Source organism: Carettochelys insculpta, chromosome 6 (genome assembly GCF_033958435.1).
Source record: "Carettochelys insculpta isolate YL-2023 chromosome 6, ASM3395843v1, whole genome shotgun sequence".
In the NCBI taxonomy this organism is placed as follows: domain Eukaryota; kingdom Metazoa; phylum Chordata; order Testudines; family Carettochelyidae; genus Carettochelys; species Carettochelys insculpta.
The window spans coordinates 69,821,053-69,845,100 of NC_134142.1; the positions used below are offsets into that span (position 1 = coordinate 69,821,053).

Genomic DNA, 24,048 nt, shown 5'->3' on the forward strand with positions numbered 1-24,048 from the left:
CAGATCTGAAGAAGTGGATCTGTCCCTTGAAAGCTCATCACCTAATAAATTATTTTGTTAGTCTTTCAAGTGCTGCTGGACTGCTTTTTTGTTTTGATAGTATATAGACTAGCGCGGCTATCTCTCTGTTACTAATCAAAAGAAGGATATGTTTGTTTGTTTTTTTTGCATTGTCTTTGGGGCAAAAACAAATGACTGGTGTTGTGTCGTCTTAACAATTTACGGCCCATTTCCTCTTAGCTCCAGAGTTAGTGAAAAGAATTTTTGTTGTTTTGACTATTTTTAAATTTGTTATGGATTGAATTTTTTTCTGGTCAGTTTGTATGTGTGTGGTGGTGATGAAATGGTGCATTGTTGTAACCTTATTGATCCTACCGGATTAGACAAGCTGGGTGAAGTAATAATCTTTTGTTGGACCAAGCTTTTGTGGGTGCAAGGGAGACAAGTTTTACAGCTTCCAGACAGCTCTTTCAGGTCAGACAAAAGATAGATTGTTGTAACTAACTAGGAGGTGGAACCGATTGTTTAGCATAAGTACTCAACACATTCGAAATGTAGAGTGGACGGTTAACACCCCTCCAGTCTTAAGGGGATCCTGAGCCAGGGTGCTCCCTCCCAGAGGGGTGAGCCAAGCTTCTAGCTGTCTCTCCCCTCACCCCCCGCCCCACAACCCCAAGGGAGGAGATAACCCATAGCTTGGGGATCTCTTCTGTAGCTTGTTAAGCTGGTTCCATTCCTTGGGACTTAGTGTGTGGACTGGATTGCAGGGCAGACCTTAAGGGATTGATTCAGGATGCCTGTATGTAAATCCTATTAATACTAATTGCTTGCATAGGTGTATGCACAAAGGGGAGATTAATCCCTTAATCACTAGAAAAGCTATGTGCTCGTCTCTTCAACAAGGAGTCCTATTCTGGCAAATGTTTTCCAGATTTTAATATACAATGTTTATCCTACTCAGCTTTTTATGGTTTAGTACTTAGGGGCAGAATAGGTAAACATCTGTCAGGTGCTAGCACCTGCAGTGAGTTGAGGGCACCAAATTTGATGACCTGTGAAGGGCCCTTCCAGTAGTATGAGGAAGAGTGTTTCAACGGTGAGAGCACTGGCTTTGTGTAAACCAGTGGCCATGAGTTCAGTCCTTGGTGGAGCCTCAAATGTATTTCATGATAATAGCTTTCAAGTAGATCAAAAGCTCCAGTCAGCACTGTTAAGTATCTATAAATGAGTTGCCTGGTACCACCTCACTCCCATTTTGCATCATGCAGTCTAGATATGAGGCACTGTTAACAGTAGGGCAACCATATCTCCCAATCCTGGACAGGGAGATATGTGAGGAGGGCAGGCTCCTCGTGGCTCCTCCAAGCCCCAGGGAGCCAGGAAGGAGGTGGCAGCTGCCCACCCTCTCTGAGCCCCAGGCCATGGCAGCCCCTGGTGTTCCCTGGGAGCCCTGAGGAAGTGGCAGGGACAGGGCAGCTGTGACACTTCCCTCCCCACCTTCCCTGAGCCCCAGGGAAGGGGCAGGGACCGGGTAGCCGCCCATGCTCCCCTCGCCCCCGGGGAAGGAGAAAGTAGGCTAACCTGCTCTCAGCGCAGCTGCTGGTGGAAAATGAGGGAAGATTAGTCCCTTTTCTAGAATAAGAAGGGACGCCTTTTGGCATCCCAGCTACGGGACTGTCCTGCCAAAAACGGGATGGATGGTTGCCTTAGTTAACAGCCCTTGGGCATATCAGCATGATAGAAAAGCAATTGATGGCTCTGACATCCTGAATTAAAAAGTTGGGCTGGAGAGCCCTAAGTTACCTAGAATGTCTCAAACTCGGAAGTTACCAGACGTGACAGAAGGACCTACTGCTCGAGGGATTAGACAGCTCTTCAGAACAGAGTTGGAGACACCGCGATTTATAGCTTGCCTGGATCTAGCTCCTGAGGCTTGGGGATCCCCTCCCCAGCATCCAGTCTGCCGCAGTGGGGTTTTGGCGCCCTGAGATTTGTGGGTCAGAGTCAGGCAAGCCAGGGCCGGATTTAGCCCACAGGCTCTGCCTGCTGGGGCAGGAAGAAGTGCTGCCACCACCGCTCTTCCTCCCTCTTCCTTTGGCTGGGTCAATACAGCGAGGCCTGGAGAGGCTTTCAGTCTGTCAGAGCAGCGGTTGGCGGTGGGGGGTGCCTGGGTGCAGCCGGAGAAAAGCCTCTCCGGGGAGCTGCCGTTCCCCCATCCAGGGGATGGGTTGGCAAAGGTAAGTGCCCCCATTGCTCAGATTTCCTCCTTCTACCTTGCTTCTCCACTCTCTTCCCACCCAGACCTCCCACTCCCACCCTGATCCTGGACCCTACTCCTGCACCCTCTTGACCACCCATACTTGACCTGTTCATGCACCCTCCCACCTGGACCCCAAACACCTCCCCCCAGCCTCCTCCTGCTCCCCCCTCCAATCCCACACCTGTTCCCCAGCAGCCTTCTCCCACACACTGAACCCTGAAACACCCCATTTTTGGTCCCACCCTGGGCTCCCAGAAGAATTAATCTGGCCTGGGAAAAACCCTGAACCTCAGTCCCCATCCATCCCTCTTCCCCGTACCTGTGGTGCTGGAGCATGAGGGGAGTGAGGTGTCTCAGTCAGGGGCCACATCAGTGAGGGTTTGGGTTGTGTGTGGTGGTTATTTTATTTCTTTTCCTGCTTCTCACTTGTATGTGGCCTCTGTCTGAGTTTTCTTTGCATCTATGGACCCAGAGTTATCTGGCTTGTGAATGCAAAACTCTTTGCCCAGGCAGGGAGGGTTGCCTTCAAATAGCATATCTCATATTTCAGTTTTGTTGGCAGGTTGTACAAAATCCAGCCTCAATAGAAACGACTGCATGACATTGACAGCTAAGACTTGAATGAAAACTCCCACTGTGGGCACCTTTTTTGGTTTCGTTTACATTCGTGGTGCCATGCCCCTGCCCCTTTCTGGGAGAAGAGACATCTGAGTCCTTTGGTAGTAGAAGTGCTATAATTTTTGGCAGTAAAAATGAAACTAAGTATAGTTTTGTGTCCAGCTCATGTAGAAAACCCCTCAAAGGTGAACAAATGGCAAATGCTTTCTTCTAGACACAGGTCCTCAGAGGTATTTAGGTGCCTAATTTTTGATTCATTTCCATAGGAGTTAGGAGCTGAAATACTTTTGAGGATCTGGGCCTTAGTGTTTACTAACTTAAATATCAATAAAGCGTGGAGGGGATTAATTTTTTTTCTTTGTCTTTAAACATTAAAAATTGTCAGGATCTTCTTTTGTTGCTACCGTGCCCTTTTTTTGAGTTTGATCTGAGCCGCTGTTCCTTTATTCATGTCTGTTGTTGTGTTATTGCTGCTTAAATTTCTGTAGCCCTGTTGATATTAGGGTCAGGTGTTGTAGACTCTGTCAGGAGGAGCCCTTATTGACAGCAATAACAGATTTAACCTGCATCCACGGGGGAGCTTTTTACATGGTACTGAAGAGACAGCCATTGTCCTGTGGAGGAGCAGGATAAGGAGGAAGTCCCTGAGCAAGAGGGTGCTTTTGTGTTTTAGCTATCCTCAAATGAGGCATAAGGGGCTGAAATTAAGCAGAGGCTGTTATCTTTTTCTGCTTGGCCTGGCAGGAGGGCTCTGAATACACAATATTGCTATATTCAGTATTATTCGATGTTCCTCTTAACGGGACCCCACTCTTTAAATACCCCTCTGAAACCACCACCACCCCCATGCATCTGATGAAGCGGGTCTTTGCCCACGAAAGCTCATGCTCCAAAATATCTGTTAGTTTATAAGGTGCCACAAGACTTCCTCTTGTTGCTCTTAATATTGCTATAGTTCCCCTCTTCTCATCTTTTTTTTTCACATTCCACCAGTGCTCACTGAAATCTCAGCTATTTTTTATTAATTTGTATCTTTTAAAGGTTATATTGGATAATAAGGTGAATTTGCAACAGCTGTTGTGTGTACGGTACTGTTATGATGAGTCTAATTTTCTGGACCTGAATTCCACTATTAAGTGCCTGATTCCCTGCAAAGGAAGTGAGAGTGACTTAAGACACTGAAAACCTCATTCAAAATCATAGGACTCTTGTCAAAAGAACTAAGTGATGCCCCTTCTTTCTCGCCCCATCCTCCAGCCACTTGCCTCTAGGTGGGTAGAAGGAGATAATATTGTGGAACTGAAGGCTTGTCTGCATTTTCCCTCCCATAAAAACGCCTTTTTTTTTTCTAGGGTGGAGGGGGGGACACAAAACCACCTAATGTTTACTCAGCCAAGCAAGAAAATTCAAAGAGAGGGCTTTTCCCTTGAAAAAATATTTCTAGCTCTGCCAATTTCTTTTGACCCCCTCCCATTTCAAAGTTGGAAAAGAATGTGTGTGACCAAAGCACTTCTATTATCGGCTCAGCTGAAGGCTCCTTTTGCAATGCTGTGGCTGTGAACTGTGGCCGCAAAGCTGTGGCTCTATGAAAGCAATTTTTCAGCATTACTTATTTAAGACATTAGAACATTGAAATAAGTAACATTGGGGGGCGGGGGGGGGGGAACCTGTGGTGGAGACTTGCCTGAGTCACTCCTGAAAGAGATGTGCTAACACCAGGTAACTGAGACATGTACAGCATCACAGAACATCAGCCTCATGTTAATGCAGCTTTTGAAGCATTCGTATTCATTGTGTGTCCCTAGTACAGTCACCATAGATGTGAGCATGCATGACTGTTGCCAAGGAGGTTTTTCTATATGGTGCCCATACTCTATCTAGTTTGGAATGGGGCACATGCATGTTGGTGTGCATGCATGCCAGGAGATCATATATGCCAGGAGCATGACTTGTCCCAGTAGAAGAAGGTGCAGCAGAGGGTGAATTCCGTGGGTATGTGGGAGCCAAAGTGAAAAGGCTTCTGATTCATTCTTCCGCTGTAGTAACATGAATTAACAAACTGCAGTATTAATTAAAAACAAATAAAAGAAGCTTATTTATCTAGGGATGGGAGAGATTAAGGCTCTTTCTTACTGGAAGGAAGGTGGGTGGTTTTTCTTCTAAATCAGCATCTTAAAGTGATCAGTTTTCCTTGACATAATAAAAACGGGTCCCATCTAATGCTCTGGAGTGGAGGTAGTAAAACGTGCGACTCGTACCTCCTGAGTCCTGATGCATCTTTATGCTCTGGATGCTGAGGCATGTCTACACTGCAGGTGTGAGCATGCCACGCAGGCAGGGTAGACACACATACACTAGCTCTATATAAGGTAGCACCCTAAAAACCAGGCTGAGAATTGCAGCGTGGGTTAGCTGCCCAACATTCACTATTTTTAGCGTTCCAACCTGAGCAGAGCTAGTGCATGCCTATTGGTGCTGGGAAGCATACTCACACCTGACATGTAGAGGAGGCAGGGTGTGAGAGTTCAGCATGTGATTTTTTTTTTATTCCCCTTTTACCACCCCGGTTTTTCAGATGTGCTTGTGCCGGAAGAAGGGCCCAGAGTGCTATAAATGGTTCTCACTCAACAGCTTGCCTTGGGATGGTGACTTTAAACTTTTCAGTCTGCGTTGCCCCTTTTCCACCTCACCCTCAATAACTGATAATTTTGGGAGGGAATCTGCAATCCCTTCTTTTCAACCTTAACCCCCTGCACTCACGCTCTCTCTGCCAGACATTGTGAGGAGTGTTTGCTCTGGATAGTGCCCCCTGTAATTTCCTGAGCCTCCTTCCTATGAAGTCTTGAGCTCATTCCTTTGCCTTATGTCTGAGGTCACTTCAACAGGGATTGCTGTAATGACCTACTTGGAGGGACTGCTGTCTCTCGGTAGCTGGGGCGCAGGCTGCTTTCTCAGCTGTTCCCTTCTCCTACTGAGAGAGGGAGGGATGGAGCCAAAAGGCAGAGAACACCCCATCTTGCATAACTTGGCTGAGATGAGTCTGAACCACTTATCTGCCTTTCACCCTCCCAGCAACAGCAAAGAACAGCCCCTTGCAAAGACATAAATAGATTTCCTGGGGTCAGCTCAGGCAGGAGGGCTAATGCACCAGAATCTGGAGCCAAAAGCTATAGGTGAGGGAAGTTTAGACCTTCCTTATGTTACCAGTAAGTAAGCTTGGTCCAATTTAATGGTTTAATAACTTTGACAGATGTATATTTTTATTTGGTTATAATTATTAATGCACATAATTATGGGTTTTAGGCATTTATTTATTAAATTTTTCAGAGTTGCTGAAAATTAATTGACTGCCAGTGGGGTTCAAGAAGTTAAAACTTTGTATCTGTTAAAACAAATTGTCGACATCGTATGTCTAATGCTACAAAGCACAAACAACAAGGACTCCAGGGCACTTTAAAGACCCAACACATTTATTTGTGTGTTAGCTTTCAACTAGTGGTTGTATTTCACGAAAACTTGTGCCCTAATAAATTTGGTAATCTTTAAAGTGCCACCAGTCTTCTGGTTTTTTCTGAAACCGACTAATGCTACTTCGCTGTAACCTAGACAAAGCAGGTAATCCTTAAATCAACTGATCCTGCCTGGTTTTAGTGTTCGCTAATTCACTAAAAAAGCCTAATTCAAAACTCACTGGATTGGACTCTAAGCTCTGAAACAGCACTACTTTTACTTTTGTATCTGTAAATTTCAGTTACTACTGATAAGATTTCCATCCACTAAGTGTGTGAATGGTGAAATTGTGTTTACTGTTACCATCTTTCCAAGCTTGCAAATAACCATGGATGAGTTTGTGAGGCCTATACTCAACTTGATGGCATTCTCTGTCTGTTGTGCTCATTCTCCCACTGGAAATTAGTGTTGATGCCCTGAATTACTCCTATCCTAGTCAGAAAGAAAAGACCTAGGCTTCATCTACATTACAGAGACCTTTCAAAAGAAGCTCTTCTGGAAGATCACTTCCGAAAGAACTTCTTTCGAAAGAGTGCGTCCACACACAAAAAAGCATACCAAAAGAGTGATACGCTCTTTCGAAAGAGAGTGTCCACACAGCCATCACTCTTTCAAAAGAACAGGCCAGGGATCAAAAAATCAGGCCCCTTGGGGATTCCTTTTTTGTGGGGGAAGAAAGGTCTGCGAAGCTTCTACACGCATTTTCTCTCAAAAGAAGCTTTCAGAAGGGGGCATTCTTCCTGAAATGGGAAAGGAAGAGCGATTTCGAAAGGAGCGCCACATTCTTTAGATTTACTTTTGAAAGAATGCTTTTTGTGTGGTAGATGTTTCGTGGGGTCTTTCGAAAGAGCCCCCTTCTGAAAAATCTTTCAAAAGAACTTGTTAGTGTAGACACAGCCCTAGTGGGGTAAGGAAGGAGGATGCAGAGTCCTCAATGGCAGTGGTTGGAGGGTTCTGGCAGCAGAGGGGGAATGAATTGTAGAGTCCTTGCAAGATATGGAGCGGGGAGTCTGACTTGTGGGGTGGAGGAACAGGAGGCCTTTGTGTGGACATTGCTTTGGTATACAAGAGGTAAGGGGATATATAACACACAGTCAAACTTTTACTGTTAATTTTGTCTGTCCAAAATGAGCAGTGACATTCCACTAGCCTACAGTGATATTTCTTGAGAAGGTTTGAAGGCTCTTGACCTCTGCAGTCATTTGCAGATGAAGTACGGACCCATAGCAAATGTAAATCCACCAATCTCCTTGTCGGTGGCATTTCCAGCTCCCTTTCCTAACAGAGGAGGAGACCCTCCCCCCCCCCCCCCAAGACCTTAGAAGCTTTAGTTTGAGCTACCACTGCCCTGTTCCCCTTGGGGGGGGCACCTCTCTTGTCCTTGCCATGAAGGTCCCTGCCTGGTTCTTGTGTGCTGACTCAGAGAGTAGTACGCTGTGTGGGTGCCCATGCCATGGGGGAGGGTTTGTGTAACACAGAGTGAAGTTTTGAAGATGTGCCTAAGCTTCAGAGTGTGTCTGGATTGCTAGAGAGGAGAAATAGCTATGAAGTTTGGGTCTGGCTCTGACCTCCCAGTTTAGCTAGGTCAGGGGTTGGCAACCTGTGGCCCATTAAAGAGTCATTTGCAGCTCCTGGCACTGCTGCCACTGACTCTTCTGGCTCCCTGCCCTGCTGCTGCTGAACTAATGGAACTAAATGTAATTGGTTTAATAGCTGTCAGCGATCCGGCCATTAGACCAATTTAATTTAGTTCTGTTATTTCAGTGGTGGCAGGGCAGGGAGCCACCCATGCTGCAGGTGGGGGACCTGCTACACCCACAGGAGAGCTGAGGGCAGGAGTGGCTGAGTCTGCCCCTTCTGGAGCTGCATAGCCCTGCTGAGGAGGAGTGGCAGCAGCGCACTCAGCTGGAGGTGCTTGTTGGCTGAAGTGGGTTAAGCCTGGGGTGGGTTTGAGGCTAAGAGGGGTTAAGCCTGGGGATAGGGGGGCATGTTTGGGGCTGGGAGTTAAGCCTGGAGATGAAGGGGGTGGTTTGGGGCTGAGAGGGTTTAAGCCTGGGGGTGGGGGGTAAAGCCTGGGGAGGCAGGTTTGCAGGGGATGGGGGGGCAGATTTGGGGGCTGAGGTGGGTACAGCCTAGAGATGGGGGCAGGCTTGTGGGCCCAGGGTGGTAGAGCTGGGGGTGGGGGTGGGGGTGGGGGAATGAGGGTTAATGCGAACATCTCTTTCCTGCTTAAGAGTCAATTCCCCAGGCACAGCGTTTTCCTTGTCCTCATTTGCTCTCCAGTCTGGGGGTGAAAGTAACGTAAACTTTCTAACTGGTACAAATCATTGTGGGTGCTCTGTTCTTAAATAGGGGTGACAAAGTACCATTTAACATTATTTATTGAAGATGGTCTCATAGTCACTTGCATTGCGGCTCTTGAAGTATTGATTTTTTTTTTGTAACTGAATTTGGGAAAAAAAAAAGGCTCTTCTCGCTACTTTGGTTGCAGACCCTGGGGCTCGGTAGAGCAGTAGGGGTAAACAATGACGTGGGGGCTCATGGCCTGGCTTGTGGAAGTAGAGGCATACTTTGACAAGAGAGAGTGCTGTGATGCTGGACTCCTCATTCAGATAGTAGCAGAGTTTCATTCTGGTAAGTTTTGCATGGCAGTTTGTAAGTTCTGTAGAAGTAGAGCAACGTAGCAGGGAAAATGCACCTGCTTCAGAGCTGATGAGCCGAAAAGGTGGGAGGGCTGTACTCCTTCCTGCTCCTGCCCCCATCTTGGTCCCTGGCCCCATTCTTTCCTTCCTTACCATATCAGTGCCCTCTGGGAGCTAAAGCCCCACTGCCAGCCCTGGCTCCTGGTGGCGATGCATGATGTGGGAAGTTTGGGGCCCACTGATGTTGACAGGGAGATGAAGATGTTGGTGGCCACCAGTCCTTTGGTATTGTCAGCCATTGCTAGCTCCAAGGGGCTGCATCCATGTTAGCCATGATGGGCAATATTTTCAGAAAAAGACATTTTGGACGAAGGGCTCCGCTGTAATCTGATGCCTTGTGATCATTTCACCTGTCCTACAATGCAAAATAAGGTGATCACACTTTTCCAATATGCTGTTAATCAAAGGGCCTGTTGATATTAGAAAGCTTTGTCATTTCAAATATACCAGCATAATTAATGTAGGGAAAACATCCAGGAGTGGAGGTGGTAACAGCCATATAAAAGTACTTGTATCAGCGTGCTTTATTTTGTTTCCTGAACTTGAATAAGTTATATTAATGTAAACATTTTTGTCCATGCTGCAGCTTGTAGCAGTATAATTACATCAATAATAAATAAATAGACCTGCTCCCCAACAGGAATGGTTATGCAGATTGAACGTCTCTAGTCTGGTGTGCCAGATATCCACTTATCAGTGATGTGACCAAGTTTTCCATGGTCCCATAAAGGCTTTTTACAGCCTCCAGTCTTGATTGGCTCTCTGTGCTGTTATTGGCCGTAATTTACACTTAAATGTCTTCTAAGAGCCCAGAAAGCAATGGAAATGTTGGTAATGCTGCTAGATAATATTGACTTCCCATTGTGCGGCAAAATCTCTCGTTCAGCACTGGTTATTTCCCAAGGGTGCTATACTAGAGAGATTTCAGCCTGTACTGATATAACTTTCAAGTTGTAGACCAGCCCCAATTGGTATTCAAAGGCTAGTTGCATCCAGTGCAGTTGCCAGCAATGAAAGCACAAATATCAGGAATCTGAATGCTGGCTAAATAGTCAGTTGTCTGCTCCATAGCCCCCTTTATTACTGGGAGAGGCTCTTTATTTGTGCTTTGAAGTGGAATTTCCTGTGATGTGATGTCTCCTTCGTTTGGTGGTGAAAATAGTCTCTGCCTCATGATTCTTGGAATTTTTCCCCTTGGGTTTGTCTGTATTCAAATTGCAACAGTTCAATGTCAAAATTTTGTTTAAAAATTGAACTGCATTCAGATGTGTGGAGGTTCCTCTTCCAATTTAAAACATTACATCAGTTTAAGAGAAAGTGATGTAAAACAGGAGACTGTATTTCCTAATTTTTCCTCCCATGTTTTGCTAAGATGACTTAAAGCCTGGAGTCATAGCACAGAGAGCTCTTAGGTTTTGTTGCCAGTATCTTTCGTCCGAAAGCACTTTACAGTGTTTATGTATATGCGGATCAGCATACCCATCACAAAAATTCAGCCATCTCTGAAATGGAAAGCAAGGGGAAAGAATAGCATATCTAATTTTTTCCCACATATGGGTTAATGGGGGCAAAAGCGTTACTTGACTGGATTTTGTCTTCCTTCCTTCTTTGTTTTTTGTGCCATGGAATTTTTAATGACCATTTATTGGATGAGACCCTGGTTTGGTGTCTCAACCAAAAGGCTCAGTTATAGGAGGTCTGAAAAAGCTTGAGCTTGAGGGTTTTTTTTCAGGTGCCCATGAAGTGTAGTTTTTGGGTGGAAGGGTCAGATTTTAGTGAGAGCCAGCCAGCCAGCCAGCAATATCAGAAGGAACTGGGGAAACCAACAAGAAGTCTTGTGGCACCTTATAGAGTAACAGCAACCAAAACACAAATATCAGGAGTCTGAATGCTGGTTAAATAGTCAGTTGTCTGCTCCATAGCCCCCTTTATTCCTGGGAGAGGCTCTACTTATTCTTTGAAGTGGAAATTTCCTGTGATGTGATTCCTTCCTAGTTTGATTATTGTTCATGCCTGGGACAATGTGTAATCTTATGTAATGGTAAAGAATAATAAACTTGTTGCTGGAAAGAGATTCATTATAGTGGGACTTGACATGGCTGCCATGTCTTTGATAGGAATATGCTGGTTGGCTGGCTTAAAAATCATTGTGGGCTTGAAGAAAAGGGAAGCATCTAACACTGGGGCTTGGACACTCAGAGAAAACCCAACAGGGTTAAACAACCCAGGAAAATGAGGAAAGGTGATATAACATGGATGTTAGAATGGTCATTACAAATGTTCATTTACATCTTCTGGCTTCTGCCACCTTCCAGGAATTTCTGCCCAGACAAGCTTGCAGAACTGGCTACCCTGATATCTGGAGGTGCCGGTAGAAGGCTTTTACATCACAGCATAGTAACATTGTCATGTTATGTCACAACACATTGATTGGCATCGGAATATCTTTTTCTGCTGTAATTCTACAGTGTAAATGTTTCCTAAGCCTATACACTTTTTTTTTTTTTTTTTTTGAAGTCTTTGACATCAGCTGGCCCACACTCAGTAGGATACTTCCTCATATGGGAGGGATGTGGTTGCAGGATCGGGGGAGGTTGGGAAGTTTTGGTGAGCTAGAAAATACCAGACTTTGTGCTCTCCAGGTTGTCCGCTTAGTTTGAATTGTAGTTCACAGGTTTGGCTGTAGGGTGGGGAAAGACTGTGGAGATTGTTTGGTGTTCAAACACTAATTTAACAAATAGTTCTCTTGAAAGCAGACTTCATAGGGTGGCTTTTTTTTTTTTTTTGTTTTTTAAACAAAGTGGAGTGAGAGCATAGGGCTCAGAATTCTCGTAGATGAGATGGCACTATTAAATCATTCAGTGCATCTCCCCATCAATGAATTCTTTTGCCCACAAAAAATCAGTGGGTGTTATTTTTATCCTCATTTTAAGTTTATCAAGCTCTGCTCCTGCTTCTAAGAGTCACTAAGATGTGGAACAGTCTCCTGCTGAAGAGGCAATCTCTCCTGCTGTCGTTCGGCCCTCTTGCTTCACCACTGAACATGCAATCCCCGGATGTTGTGCATGTGGGCCGGATGTTGTGCATGTGGGTGTCCTAGGGGAAAAGGCTTCTCTTTCTGCACGAGAGAAAGCAGAGAAAAATCTCTCCTATTGACAGGAGGGTGAAGATGCTTCAGGACAAGCTTCTTTGTGAATGGTGCGTAACGAATGACTCATCCACCAGCTCTTTAATCACGTCCTCTTGCTGACATTTATGTGAAAGTGGCTGCAAAGCATACATAGATGTGCAAGTAGAGACCAGTGCATCCTGAGCTCACCACTCTGGCATGCCAGCTACCAAAAAAGCTGAATTCATTATTTTTGTAGAGCTCAGGGTCCCTGCTCCGCTCTGCGGGATGGTGGGTGTGCCACGTTTAAGATGGTTTTTATAGCTCACCTTTTGTTTGTCTCTTCCCTATGAAAGAGGGCCTGTGCATTTTGCCTGTTAGTGACTCATCAGGCAGGCACTCAGGGCAGTAGACTGAGCTGCAAGGGCCACTGCATAAGCAGGATCACTGTGTGTGAGCAAACAGTTATGTAATAAAATACAACAGTAAGTTGTCATGCAGGCATATCCTGCTTTGGTATTCTGCAGTTTGCCTTCTAATTAAAAAATCCAAAGGAGATTGTGAGTGAACAGAAGGTCATTCTCCAGTTGCCTTTTAGTCTGCTGCCCCTTTCACAGCTCCTGGAAGTATCTGACTGCTGAGGTGTTGTCTAAACTTACCTTTGCGGTGGTTCTATTTCAGCTACATGGATTAGGTGACTGAAGTAGACCTACATATCACAGTGTCTTCCAGGCAGTAAGGCTGGCAGGGGCTGCTCTCCTGTTGATGCCAGCTACTCTGTTACTTTTGCTGAAGTAGCTGCATTGATGGGAACTTTGACAGACCACTCTAGTGCAGGCAGAGCCTTAGTGTGGGATCCCCATTCAATTCCCAGTACTCTTGTCCCTGCAGTACAAAAAAAAAAAACACCTTTGTGGCAGTATCAGCAGAGAGGTCGTGAAGATTTCTGGTGCTCTCTAGAGAGGTAGCTATTAGGTCAAGAATGAACCAAGTTAGCAGCGTGGTGCTGCTGCATGCACTGTACAGGTGTGGTTAAATGGAGATTTCTCCTTTCAGAACCATCAGGCCAACCACTTCTGTCAGAAATAAAATTCCTGTGAATCCATATAGTGAAATAATCTCCTCATGATTGTTACCTTTTATGGGAGCTAAGCCAATGAAATGCATTAGGCCAAGGAAAAGGCTGGGAGTGAGTATAACCATTTACTAACTAGTCTGCTAGGACAGTATCTTTCTGCACTAGCCAGGGGATTGAGCGTATGCACCAAGAAGAGTCCTTAATAGTTTGATTAAATGTGGTCATGCATTAGGTACAGGTTGAACCTCTCTTGTCTGGCAACATCTGTAATCTGGCATGATTTTAGTTAGCTGGACAACCACTTATCATGGGTGTGGCCGAGGTTCTTGTGGTCCCATTGTTTATACTCAGCTTCCAGTCCTGGCTCTCTCTGTTCTGTGCTGTTATTTAACTGTAATTTACCCCTAAATGTCTTCTAAGAGCCCAGTGAGCAGTAGAAGTGTTGGTAATGTGCTAGACAATATTGACTTCATGTGGTCTGGCAAATTCTCTCATTTGGCACCAGTCAGATCCTGGGGGTGCTGGACTAGAAAGGCTCAAATTGCATATATTGATCTAGATGCTTACTCTGATTTCAGAGCTGACCAGTTCAGGTCAATTTGTCCTGTCTCTTGGGAATTAAGGGTTGGACTTGCTTGGATGTCTGGATTTTCTTTAGAGGAGCTAGGACATGTTTGCTGACTTCAGTGTGTAAAGTAGGCATCTGTTTGAAGCTTAATACCTTTTTTTTTTTTAAATTGGTTTGGAAAATAGTCCTAATGTCAGATGGAAAGAATCACTAAACCCTATCTAGGTGTCATTTCAGGAGTTAGTGCGATGTTGATCCTCTGTGTTCTCTTGTTCTTTGTCCACTCCAGGTTTAAATGTCTCAAATGGGAGTGCATTCTCCACCCCCCTGGAGATTATTCCACTGCCAAATAGATTTTACTGGTAGGACATTTTCCCCCATATTTAAATTAAACTTTTCATTGCTCAGTTCCAGTTCATTACTTTTACTACTGTCCAGTGTTTCCTACTGACTTTTTTTTCCATCCACATGTGGAATAAATTTTATGTGCACCAAGGCACTTGCAGATGTGGACCACCAGTAGAAATGCATGCTGCCAATTCTGGGCACTGTGAGCACCCGGCTAATCAGTTGGGTGGAATTTGATGGCTGGCTAAGCACTTGGCTTATAGGAAACATTGATCCTAACCCCTTGGATTGCTCTGACAATTTTTTGTTCCACCACTTGGAAGAAGCATGAAGATCAGAACCTTGACTGAAGTCTGGAGTAACTTTGTATTTAAACAGGCACTGCAAAGATGAAAATCTGGCTTTATGGGATCATTATTAAGAGTAGCGTGATAGTGCCTGGAAGCCATAAGTAAACCTGAAGCACCACATGTGCTAGGCACTGTACAAACATTAAGAGACAGGGATGATGGGAGAATGCTTTTATCTTGCACATTGTTAGTTGTTTTTCCTGCTACCCCGCCCACCACCGCCCACTCTCACCTCTTTGACTATTGGAATGTTTTGTGTGTGGTTTTTTTTTTTTTTAAACTAGTCATGCCAGCATAAATGTGACAATTTCACTCACATTCCCTCACCCCAAACCACTGACCAAAACCTGTAACAGAAACAACACCCTTCCCGCAAAAGAGAGAATCCAGTTTTTATCCAGAAACAAGGGGAGAGCAAGATGCTGCATGTAATCCACTGGTATAGTCTCAGGTAGTGTAATGAATTTGTTTGACACAGAAGGCTGTTAGATACCGTGGTAATTAGTGGCAGCACATTTTTGGCATTCATCTCTCCAACCACAAAAATAACCTAAAGCAAAACTAAAACACTTTGTTTGTGGGTCGCTTAAATTTCAGGTTCCTGGGCAGTAATTTAGGCAGTATCTACACTCTGAGAAATTTTGAATTTAATTGTTAGCTTGTTTTTTTTTTTTTTTTTTTTTTTTTTAAACCATGTGACTGTCTTCACTGTAAATACCATTAGCTCGATTTATTATTTTTCCTTTGGGTGCACTAATCTCGAGATTACCAAGTCGCAGTTACCTGACAGGTATAGCATCAGACTCAAATTCAGAAGTTCGATTTAAAGGCCAGTGTGGAAGCACATCTTAAAAGTGAATTCAAGCCTCCAGAGGTGTCCCTTATGTAACCCACAATGCCCCTTTCAGTGCTCCGCTCTGGCTGCTGCTCTCCAGTAACAGGAAGAGCCTGACTTTCCAAGCGGGAGCAGCGAGCCTTTAACTGTGGGCTCATGTTAGTATGACAGCCTGAGAAATGGCTTCTTTTTTTTTTTTTTCTATGCTATTCAAGCTGTGCATGCATCAACCCATTCAAATCGCCCCTGCAGGGAGTTCTTGGCTCTGTCTGTATACTTGCTATTTTTTTCTGCACTGCCTGATGCCAGTCCCTGACCCTCCTCCGTACCACGTGTCAGCAAGGCTGTGCTGGGGGTCATGCTTGCGTAACACTCCAAGAAACTTCTTCTCAGCCATGGACACTTGTGTGCAAACACCCTTCCCTCCCCAATAGGCGCCTCACAGTCTGGGTCTTTCTGCACTGTGCCACATCATGTGGTGGCCTCCAACCCAACCCAGTAAAAGGATGTGCCTGCTGTTTGGTGCTGGCAATGCTGCCAGCTGCACGTTTAGGGCTCCGAGGACGGGAAAGATATTCTGGGCTTTGCTGCTGCCATGGGGAAGTCTTCCCCAATGGTTAAGATACTGGGAGCTTTGCTGCCGCCATGGGGAAGGACCACCTCAACTGGCCCTCCCTTTGCCCATACCAGGCCTTACTGCCACTGGGGAAAAAGTCTCCACTGGCAGCTAAGGGGCTTGCTGCCACCAAAGAAAGAATACTTCAACTGCCCACCTTACTTCACCCACCCCTTCACCTGTACCAGGGCTTGCTGATGCTGAGGGGAAACCAAAAATTCTTTTTTTTTTCCCCCTGCAGTTTTTGTATCTTCTTTTCTTCTAACATTAAAAAACAGTCTGGGACCCCACATGAAGACTCTCCTGAAGACCAATATAGTATATGGGGAAACCAAAAATTGTTTGTTCCTACATTCTTCTCAATTTAAAAATCATTCTGGGACCCTGCATTATATTCAGGGATCCCATGCATGTGATCATGGGAGGTGGGGTACTCAGTGGATGACCAGTTGAGAATACAGTCACACCTGTGTTGGCAATGTAACGTGTGGGGAAACCAAATATTCTTTCTTCTGATTCTTAGGGTCTCTACGCTATTTTCAGGCACTGGGAGGAGAATGATGAAAATGCAATGGGGGAAGATGGTGTCAAGACCATTGAGCATACCCAGAATGCTACAGGAATGAAGGGTAGCTTCCCACAGTGCCCTACTGCAACAGTTGATGATAGCCAATTTGTGTATGGCAGCAACAACTCAACTTTGTGGGGAGCACAGTGAAAGTGAGGATGGTCAAAATCAAACTTATAAATTCCAGTATTAGAAAATTGATATAAATAAATTAGATTTTTTTTTAATCTTAGTGTAGACATAGCCACAGTGATGCAAAGGTCAGGTGTACATGATGCAGGGGAATTTTTAAAAAATACAAGTTTTCTCTTTGTTTTGACTACCTAAAATCCCAGCCTCTGGTGTTTAAATAATATAGCTAGTTGAGAAGAGAGGGTCTTAGAGGTTCCAGGAGCAGGCAAAGGTTTGCTCTTTGAGAGTATTTTCATGTAGTCCTCTAGGCACACATTCTCAGCCAAGACTGTTAAGTCACCCAGAGAAATCTGAGCCAGGCTCTACGACTATGGAAAGCATTTGATGCATCAGAGACAGGGATGTTGCTGGAAAAAGTCAGACTGCTAGACTATCCCACAGGGGTTACTTACTGTCATGCTTATTCTTGCTCCAAGCCAGAACAGTTTTGTAGTTACTTTTATATGACTATTTCCATAACAAACGCAGGAAATGGAGTGAAACCCTTCTTGAAGATGCTCTTTTTTTAAAAAACATTTTCAGGTTTATCTCAGGGTGGCTGTGAACAGTTTTGAAGATATTGTCCTGGTTCTGATCTTTCTGCAGTGCCCCATTGGAGTGTGCTGGGGTCAGTGTTCCCTGTAAGCTGAGCTCTTGAGCAGCCAACCAGGAAATATTGCTATAACACCCTGCAGCTTAGCAGAGCGCCCACAGTGGGCAGCATGTTTTTCTACTGGTTGAGTACATCTACACAGGCCTTGGTACACACAACAAAATTTATTTCTCCAATGGATGGAAAAAGTTAGTGGGAATGCTGATCAGGGTTCTATACTCGCTCAGGTTCTAGCCATCTGGATTGGGGCTTAGAGAATTTCAGCCCTTCAGCTCCATTCCTTTAGTGTCATGCCCCTTTCAAGGGCTCTGAGGCAACAAAGAAAAGTATACAGCCAAGGAAAACAAAACAGACATCAGCAGGCCCAGGTAAGCCTTTGGCTTCTCTTCCTTTTAAGGATGGGGGGGACAATCTTGGGGTATACCTTCACTATCCAGAAGATTGACCTGGTCAGCGTCAATCTTCTAGGATTCATTTTCACGCACCTAATGGGAATGTGCAAAATCAAACTATCAGTCTCACAAGGAGTCGGGGAGGTTGATGGGGGAGTTTCTCCTGTCAGTCTCCCTCCATCAAGGATAGCCAGGTAAGTCGATTGTAGAGAAGTTGGTTCCAGCTACAGCAGTCAACTTTAAGGTCTAGTGTAGACTTGACTTCAGTTAAATCACAGTCCAGCTCTGTCTGGTGGTTAGCAGCTGCAGGGAGCCTGGCTTATTCACAGGCAAGGGTGCAGGCTCCACTGTCCTTCAGGCCTCTCCCCAGAATTCAGGGACTAGCAGTCTGTCCTTCTCCTAGAGCCCCTGTTACTGTGCTGAGCTTCTCCCTTTTGAATTCTTCCTCCTCTCTTGACACAACTTTTAAGTGCACCAGGGTGGGGCCAACTGAGTAACTCCTTAATGGTGTGACTCCTTAGACCCCATTCCAGGCAGGAATGGGCTGTACTCCACCATCCCAAGAAGTCACATTTATACTGTACTGATAAATACCCTTTTAAAGATGCAGGCCTGATTTTTTTTTTTTTTTTCTCCCCTTTATAGTATTTGGCAATGGGGCTTCTAAAATTGCCACTGAATATGGTGATAGTCACTGGGTGAAAGATCTTAGCACCGTGACTTGACTCCAGGCATTTAAGACTTCTAAATAGGCTGGTGTTAGTGAAAAAAGCTTTGTCTTCCTAGGTCTGCAAATATGGTGGGAAGCTGTAAATACTGAATTGGCAAAATATGATTGGCCCATTGGCTATTTAACCTCTAGCAGCACCCAGTAAACTGCTCCATCAAAGGAAAGAGCCTCATAGTGCACTCAACAAGTTGCAAAGTTCTACAGACTATGGAGAAGAGCAGAAATCCTTGTTTTATGCCCTTTATACAATTGACACCTGAGTTACACCTAGGTTGCGTTTCTGGGCACCACAGGTAACTCAAATTTTGCACACATTGGGAGGAGACAGGAACCAGGCATCAGCCTGGCTTCCAGCTCCCCTCCACTTGCGGGAGCTGGGAAACTGGTCAGGTTCCTGCCTCCAGCTCGCGGAGGGCAGCTGGGAACCAGGCTACCACTTGGTTCCCAGCTTCCCGACACTTACAATTTTGACTTGCGTTAATGCAAATAACGCATAAGTTGAAATCATGTATGTCAGGCATCTACTGTACAAGCATTCTTACATCATGATTACGACAAACATATCATTGCAGACTACGCTGTTTATCTCACATAGGACCTAACCCAGTTTCCTTTAAACATAGTGGATAAAAGTTATCTTGCCTTCAGCAGAAGATGGATCAGATCCATAACTTCTAAATACCTTAACCTTCCAGGGAACACCTTCTTTATAAGAGTTGCATCTACAATGTTCCTCGATGGAGAGAGGGGACTACCTGAGGAAAATCCTGGACCTAGTAGGGTGCATCTACACAATGAGCAGTAGTTTGTGGTAATGCACCTGAGTCCAAGTTGACTGACAGATATTCACGCTCATGTTATGGTGCAGAAAACACCTGAGCAGATGTTTGAGCTTGGATGTTAAACTTAGTGAGTTGGGGGGTGAAGGGAGAGACAGGCAAAGGGGGAGCAAGCTTAATCTGTAGAACTTCCTCTCTCAAACAGTGTTTCTTATACTTGAGACCATAGAACAGCAAATAATATTTTTAGGCAGAACACCTATGAAAATTTTCTTCATCTATATCATCACATGCTCACAGAACACCAGTGTTCCATGGAGCATAGTTTAAGAAATACTGCTCTAGAGTAGCCACTTATCTCAAAGTGGCTGGTCAGGCAGACTTGAGTTCAAAGTTTTTGTCCAACATACAGGACTAGGAAGAATCCTGAATGTATTTCTCTGTTCTTGTGACACCACAAGGTTCTGAGCAATGTTAAAACATGGCATGTAGGCACAAAATCATTCTGCATGGGCACAGACTGTCCTCTAAGAGAGCAAAAAGGTGGCACTTGTGTCTCTGGGGCTTTATACTCTGCATCCTGTGCTCACTTTTCCAGCAGCCCTCAGTTCTGTTGCACTGTATAATAGGCAGGAAACTACCTTTCTGTATCTGCTTTCTCGGTGCCACTGTAGGTCACTTAAACATACTTGGCCATCTTCTGCCTAATGCATATTGGTACACCCAGGAAATTCCAACAGATCTAGAGACATGTTGTTAAAAACATTCTAGTTGTGACTCTGTACTGTGGAAAATTGCAATAATTCAGAGGCCATCAGCCCAAGTCACTGGATACTTGTTGACTGGCTATGTTGCCTTAGTATATTTGTCTTCTTTTTTTCCAGCCCTTCTCTTTCCTTCACTGTCCATGTAAATAAACCCTAAAATGGCAGTGCTGTTAATCGTTAGTGGATAGATGTGTGCACATCAGGAGCTTGTCTTTCAGGAAGCCATCTCTGATTACTTGTTCACTCAGCAACCCTCACCGTCTGTTGAATGTGTCTGAGCATTACATAGCTCACTGCGCTCTGCTTTGCCCAGTGGGCTGGGAGCTCTGAGGTTTCACTAGGTAGCTTAACTCCAGCCAGAGCTGCCTTGAAAACTGAGAGCATAGTTTGGGGAGCACATGTTCCTTTGGGCACAACCTCTAGTCATTGCCTTTTTGGGTACTTGAATCCAGACTTAACCCACCTTTCCTTTTGCTGCTCTGTGTTCCCAGGTTGCCAAGTGTATGACTTTGGAGATCTGAGTTTCACTCAAGTGCCCAATGATGAGCTGTATAACAACCTGGTCAAATACCCACGCTCTGTGGGATTGGCCAGTCAGGTGCTGGCTGACTCAGTGAGCAGTGCAGTGGCTGCTGGACATAGCTGTGTAACTATGGGAGGTGACCATAGGTGAGTCAACCTGGACAAAAGAGTAGATTGAATGCCATGCATTGACCTTAAGCTGGGCGAAGAGGAGTAGCTCCCTTTGTCTGTGTAAATCAAGGCTGAGATGAAAGGCCAGGGAAGCTTGAGAGGTAAAATGACTGGAATAGACATGGGGCGGGGGGGGGGGGGGGGGGGTGCGGCAGCAGAGTCTGATTGGTGACTGCCAGGTGAGCCTGCTAGGTAAGAGTGAGATGGGGTTCTATTGCTGTCTTTCTTGACCTGGGACAGCAGGAGGTTAGAGCGGCGAGCTCCTGGCAAGAGAACCTGAAGGGAGGAGAGGAAAGCCCTGCCCTGTATCTTAGTACTCCTTTGGAGTTTTATGAACGATAGCCCAGTCACGCCCACGTTCACATGATGATGGCAGATCTTGTTTGGGAAAAAACGGTATCATGCGACTATTGGCTATATGATGAAATGTGACATGCTTGCTGCCTCACTCACCATAGTACCTGAAATTGTTCAGTAAGGTGTGTATTTTGCTGCCTTCAGTGAAAGCTTGCTCTGTACTCTTTCAGCTTGGCTCTTGGTTCCATCAGTGGCCATACACGGCAGTGCCCTCACCTGTGTGTAATCTGGGTGGATGCACACGCTGATATCAACACCCCTCTCACAACTCCATCTGGAAACCTCCATGGACAGCCAGTCTCCTTTCTGTTACGAGAGCTCCAGGATAAAGTAAGTGACTCGAATTTTGGTGTGGGGGTGGTTACCGTAGAGCAGACTGCTATAACGTCAGTTCTGGTGAAAGGTGCAGGCTTATCAGCTTCTGAGACTGAGCTCCTGTTTAGTGCCAGATAAGAGAGGAAGTTACAGGCGTCCTATATATATATAATTTACTAACTACTAGTGCTGAGAGAGAAATGCCTTATTTGGTTCTTGGCCTCTTTGTAGATGGTGCCACCTAGGGGGCACTTGCAGCCAGGGCTGTAGTGGGTTTTGTCTGCTAGGAACTGGACTGACAGCATCCGCTTATGTCATGCAAGTTGTTTGATATGGATTTGAAGCTGGAGGTGAGAGGCTTCATGGCCCATTGGCTCTCTCTTGGGCCATCCAGTTGCTTGCACTAAAACAAACCTCATGTATCAGTCTCCTAATCAAGCAACCCGCCACTGTGTGGATCCTGGACATTCTGGTAGTCAATACACAGACAGCCGTAGTGCGTAGGCAGCAGTTCTGTCGCCTGAAGGAAAAAGGAAGCCTCCTGGTGCCTGAACCTGTAGGAGCAGTGCCAAGTTCATTCTTGCATAGCTTTCACGCCTTTTTATACTCCCTTCTTCAGCTGTAAGTGGAATTGTTACATATTTTGGCCATCTTGAGGCCTGTCGTAGGCAGGTCAGAGATAGACTGTCCTGATATGCTAGTGTAGCACTAGATCAGGAATCTGCAACCAAAATAGCAAAGTTTTTTTGTTTTTTTTTTTAATTTGGTAAAAACTCAGTAAAACAAGAGCCACAATCCATGTGAATAGCGACAGTCCTTAATAAATAATTTCAAACCATAGTTATTGTAACCTGTGTTATAAGAACAGGGCTCACACAATGATTTGTAATGCAGGCAGTTCACTAAAGTTTTTACAGCTGCTATTTCCCCACACTGTGGGGCTGTGCGTGTACCACTCTATTCCTGACTTTCACTCCCAAACCCATTTTAATGGATACTTCATGTTTAATTTTTCTTTCTTAAAATGCGCATTGCCCTAAACAGCAGGAATGCTGCAAGCTTCCTTTTTCCTTTTCAAAATCAAAACTTTATTAGCAACACGATCAAAACACAGATACAGTATCATATCCCAGAATGCATTGCAGGTATTAAAGGGGGAGTTATCCAACATTTTGAAAGCACATTGTTTCCTATTTAGATGATGATCATTGTTGCTGAATGTCTCAAAGCCTGTTGATCAAAAAATTAATTGGGTGCTTTTTTTTTTTTATTTCCCTTTGCAATTATAGTGTTGGGCGCCACAAAGAAGTACTTAAAGAGCCATATGTAGCTCTGGAGCTGCAGGTTGCAGACCCCTGCACTAGACAGTCTAGTAAATGTTCTCACAACTCAGGGCTGCTTATAACCTACTTGGCAAAGTGCCCAGGCTGCTGCTGACAGTGGCCTGCTTCTGCAGCAGTCAGAGAAGAGGCTCAGTGTTGGTACACCTAAGGCCTCAGTTGCAGTCCAGGAGCCTGTGTACAAATTCTATAGCATGCCATAGGAGCTGCCCTTGTAACCCAGCCCAGTGCCTGGGGCATTTGCAGCAGGAAGTCTGCTTCAGCCTACAATTTAGGTTAAGGCATTGGAGTGAGGTCACCACCTGCAGGTTCAGGTGTGTAGCTGAAAGTGCAGTAAATCTCTCTCTTCGCAGTATCTTACTTTGTCAGTATGTCTAGTCAAAATGCCTGGGGCAGCTGGAGGCTACACATCAGGCTGGGCCTTAAAGGCAGGATGAAAAAGTTTGACAAAAGCATTTGGAGCTACATTACACACACTGGGAAGGAAATTATAGAGCCAAACCACTCTGAGCAGAACTCCCATGAGACCCTGCAAGCCAACCTAGTTCTGTTTATGCATGGGGAAACCTCCACAAAGCAGCTGTAGTACAGCCCAAGGGACCAGAACAAAGGTCTGAGATTCTCTATACTGAATAGCATAAAAACATAAGCTGCCAGGTGGGGAGGGAGCTTCTCCTTCGCACAGATCTGACCTTAATAATTCCTGTTTTTGCCTGGGGATGCTTTTGAATAATCTTCTTCTCTACCTGAACAGTTTGAGCTGCAGCTTTCTACAGCAGGGGGCCTGCAGTAATGCCTTTGTGCGGTTAGTAAACACTCAAGCAACTCAGAGGAGATGGCCCCAGTTAACGTAAGACCACTTCTTCATCGAGTGTCCCCGTGGGTGCTCCACAATAGGTGTCAGGCTCGCCCAGCGCCACAGATTGGAATTCTTCCAGCAGTTTCTCCTGGATCGCGCATGCGCCGGCACGCGCCGCTCCCTTGCGCATCCCCGGCCACATGCGCGATCCGGTCCCCGCCAGTTCCTTCTCAACCGCCACTTGCTGCAGACGGAATCCGCTCAGGCTATGGCCAGAGTCAGATTAGACAGTGTTTCTACGTGTAAATTGTTGGGTGTGTTTTTTTTTTTTTTTTTTTTTTTTTTTCAAAAAAAAAGAGAGAGAGAGAGAGGACAAAGAATATTTTAAAAAAAAAAAAAAAAAAAAAGTGGAGAAGAAGAGGGGACGTGAAAGCCAGTAGGCCGCCCGCTGCCCTGCAGGCCGGGGTCCACAATTCGGGTAAACAGGCACGGATAAGGTGCTGAGTACCCTATTAACAGTAAAAGACTCA

The 24,048-nt window shown here is 45.2% G+C and overlaps 1 protein-coding gene across 1 annotated transcript in view; it reads left to right on the forward strand.

Annotated features, from left to right (window-relative positions):
* ARG2 (arginase 2) overlaps positions 1–24,048 on the forward strand; it is a 37,467-nt gene that overhangs the window by 2,004 nt on the left and 11,415 nt on the right. The window contains exons 3-4 of the mRNA XM_074997212.1: positions 20,506–20,683; positions 21,235–21,394. Of these exons, the coding sequence (XP_074853313.1) occupies positions 20,506–20,683; positions 21,235–21,394 (338 nt within the window). The remainder of the gene's footprint in view (positions 1–20,505; positions 20,684–21,234; positions 21,395–24,048) is intronic.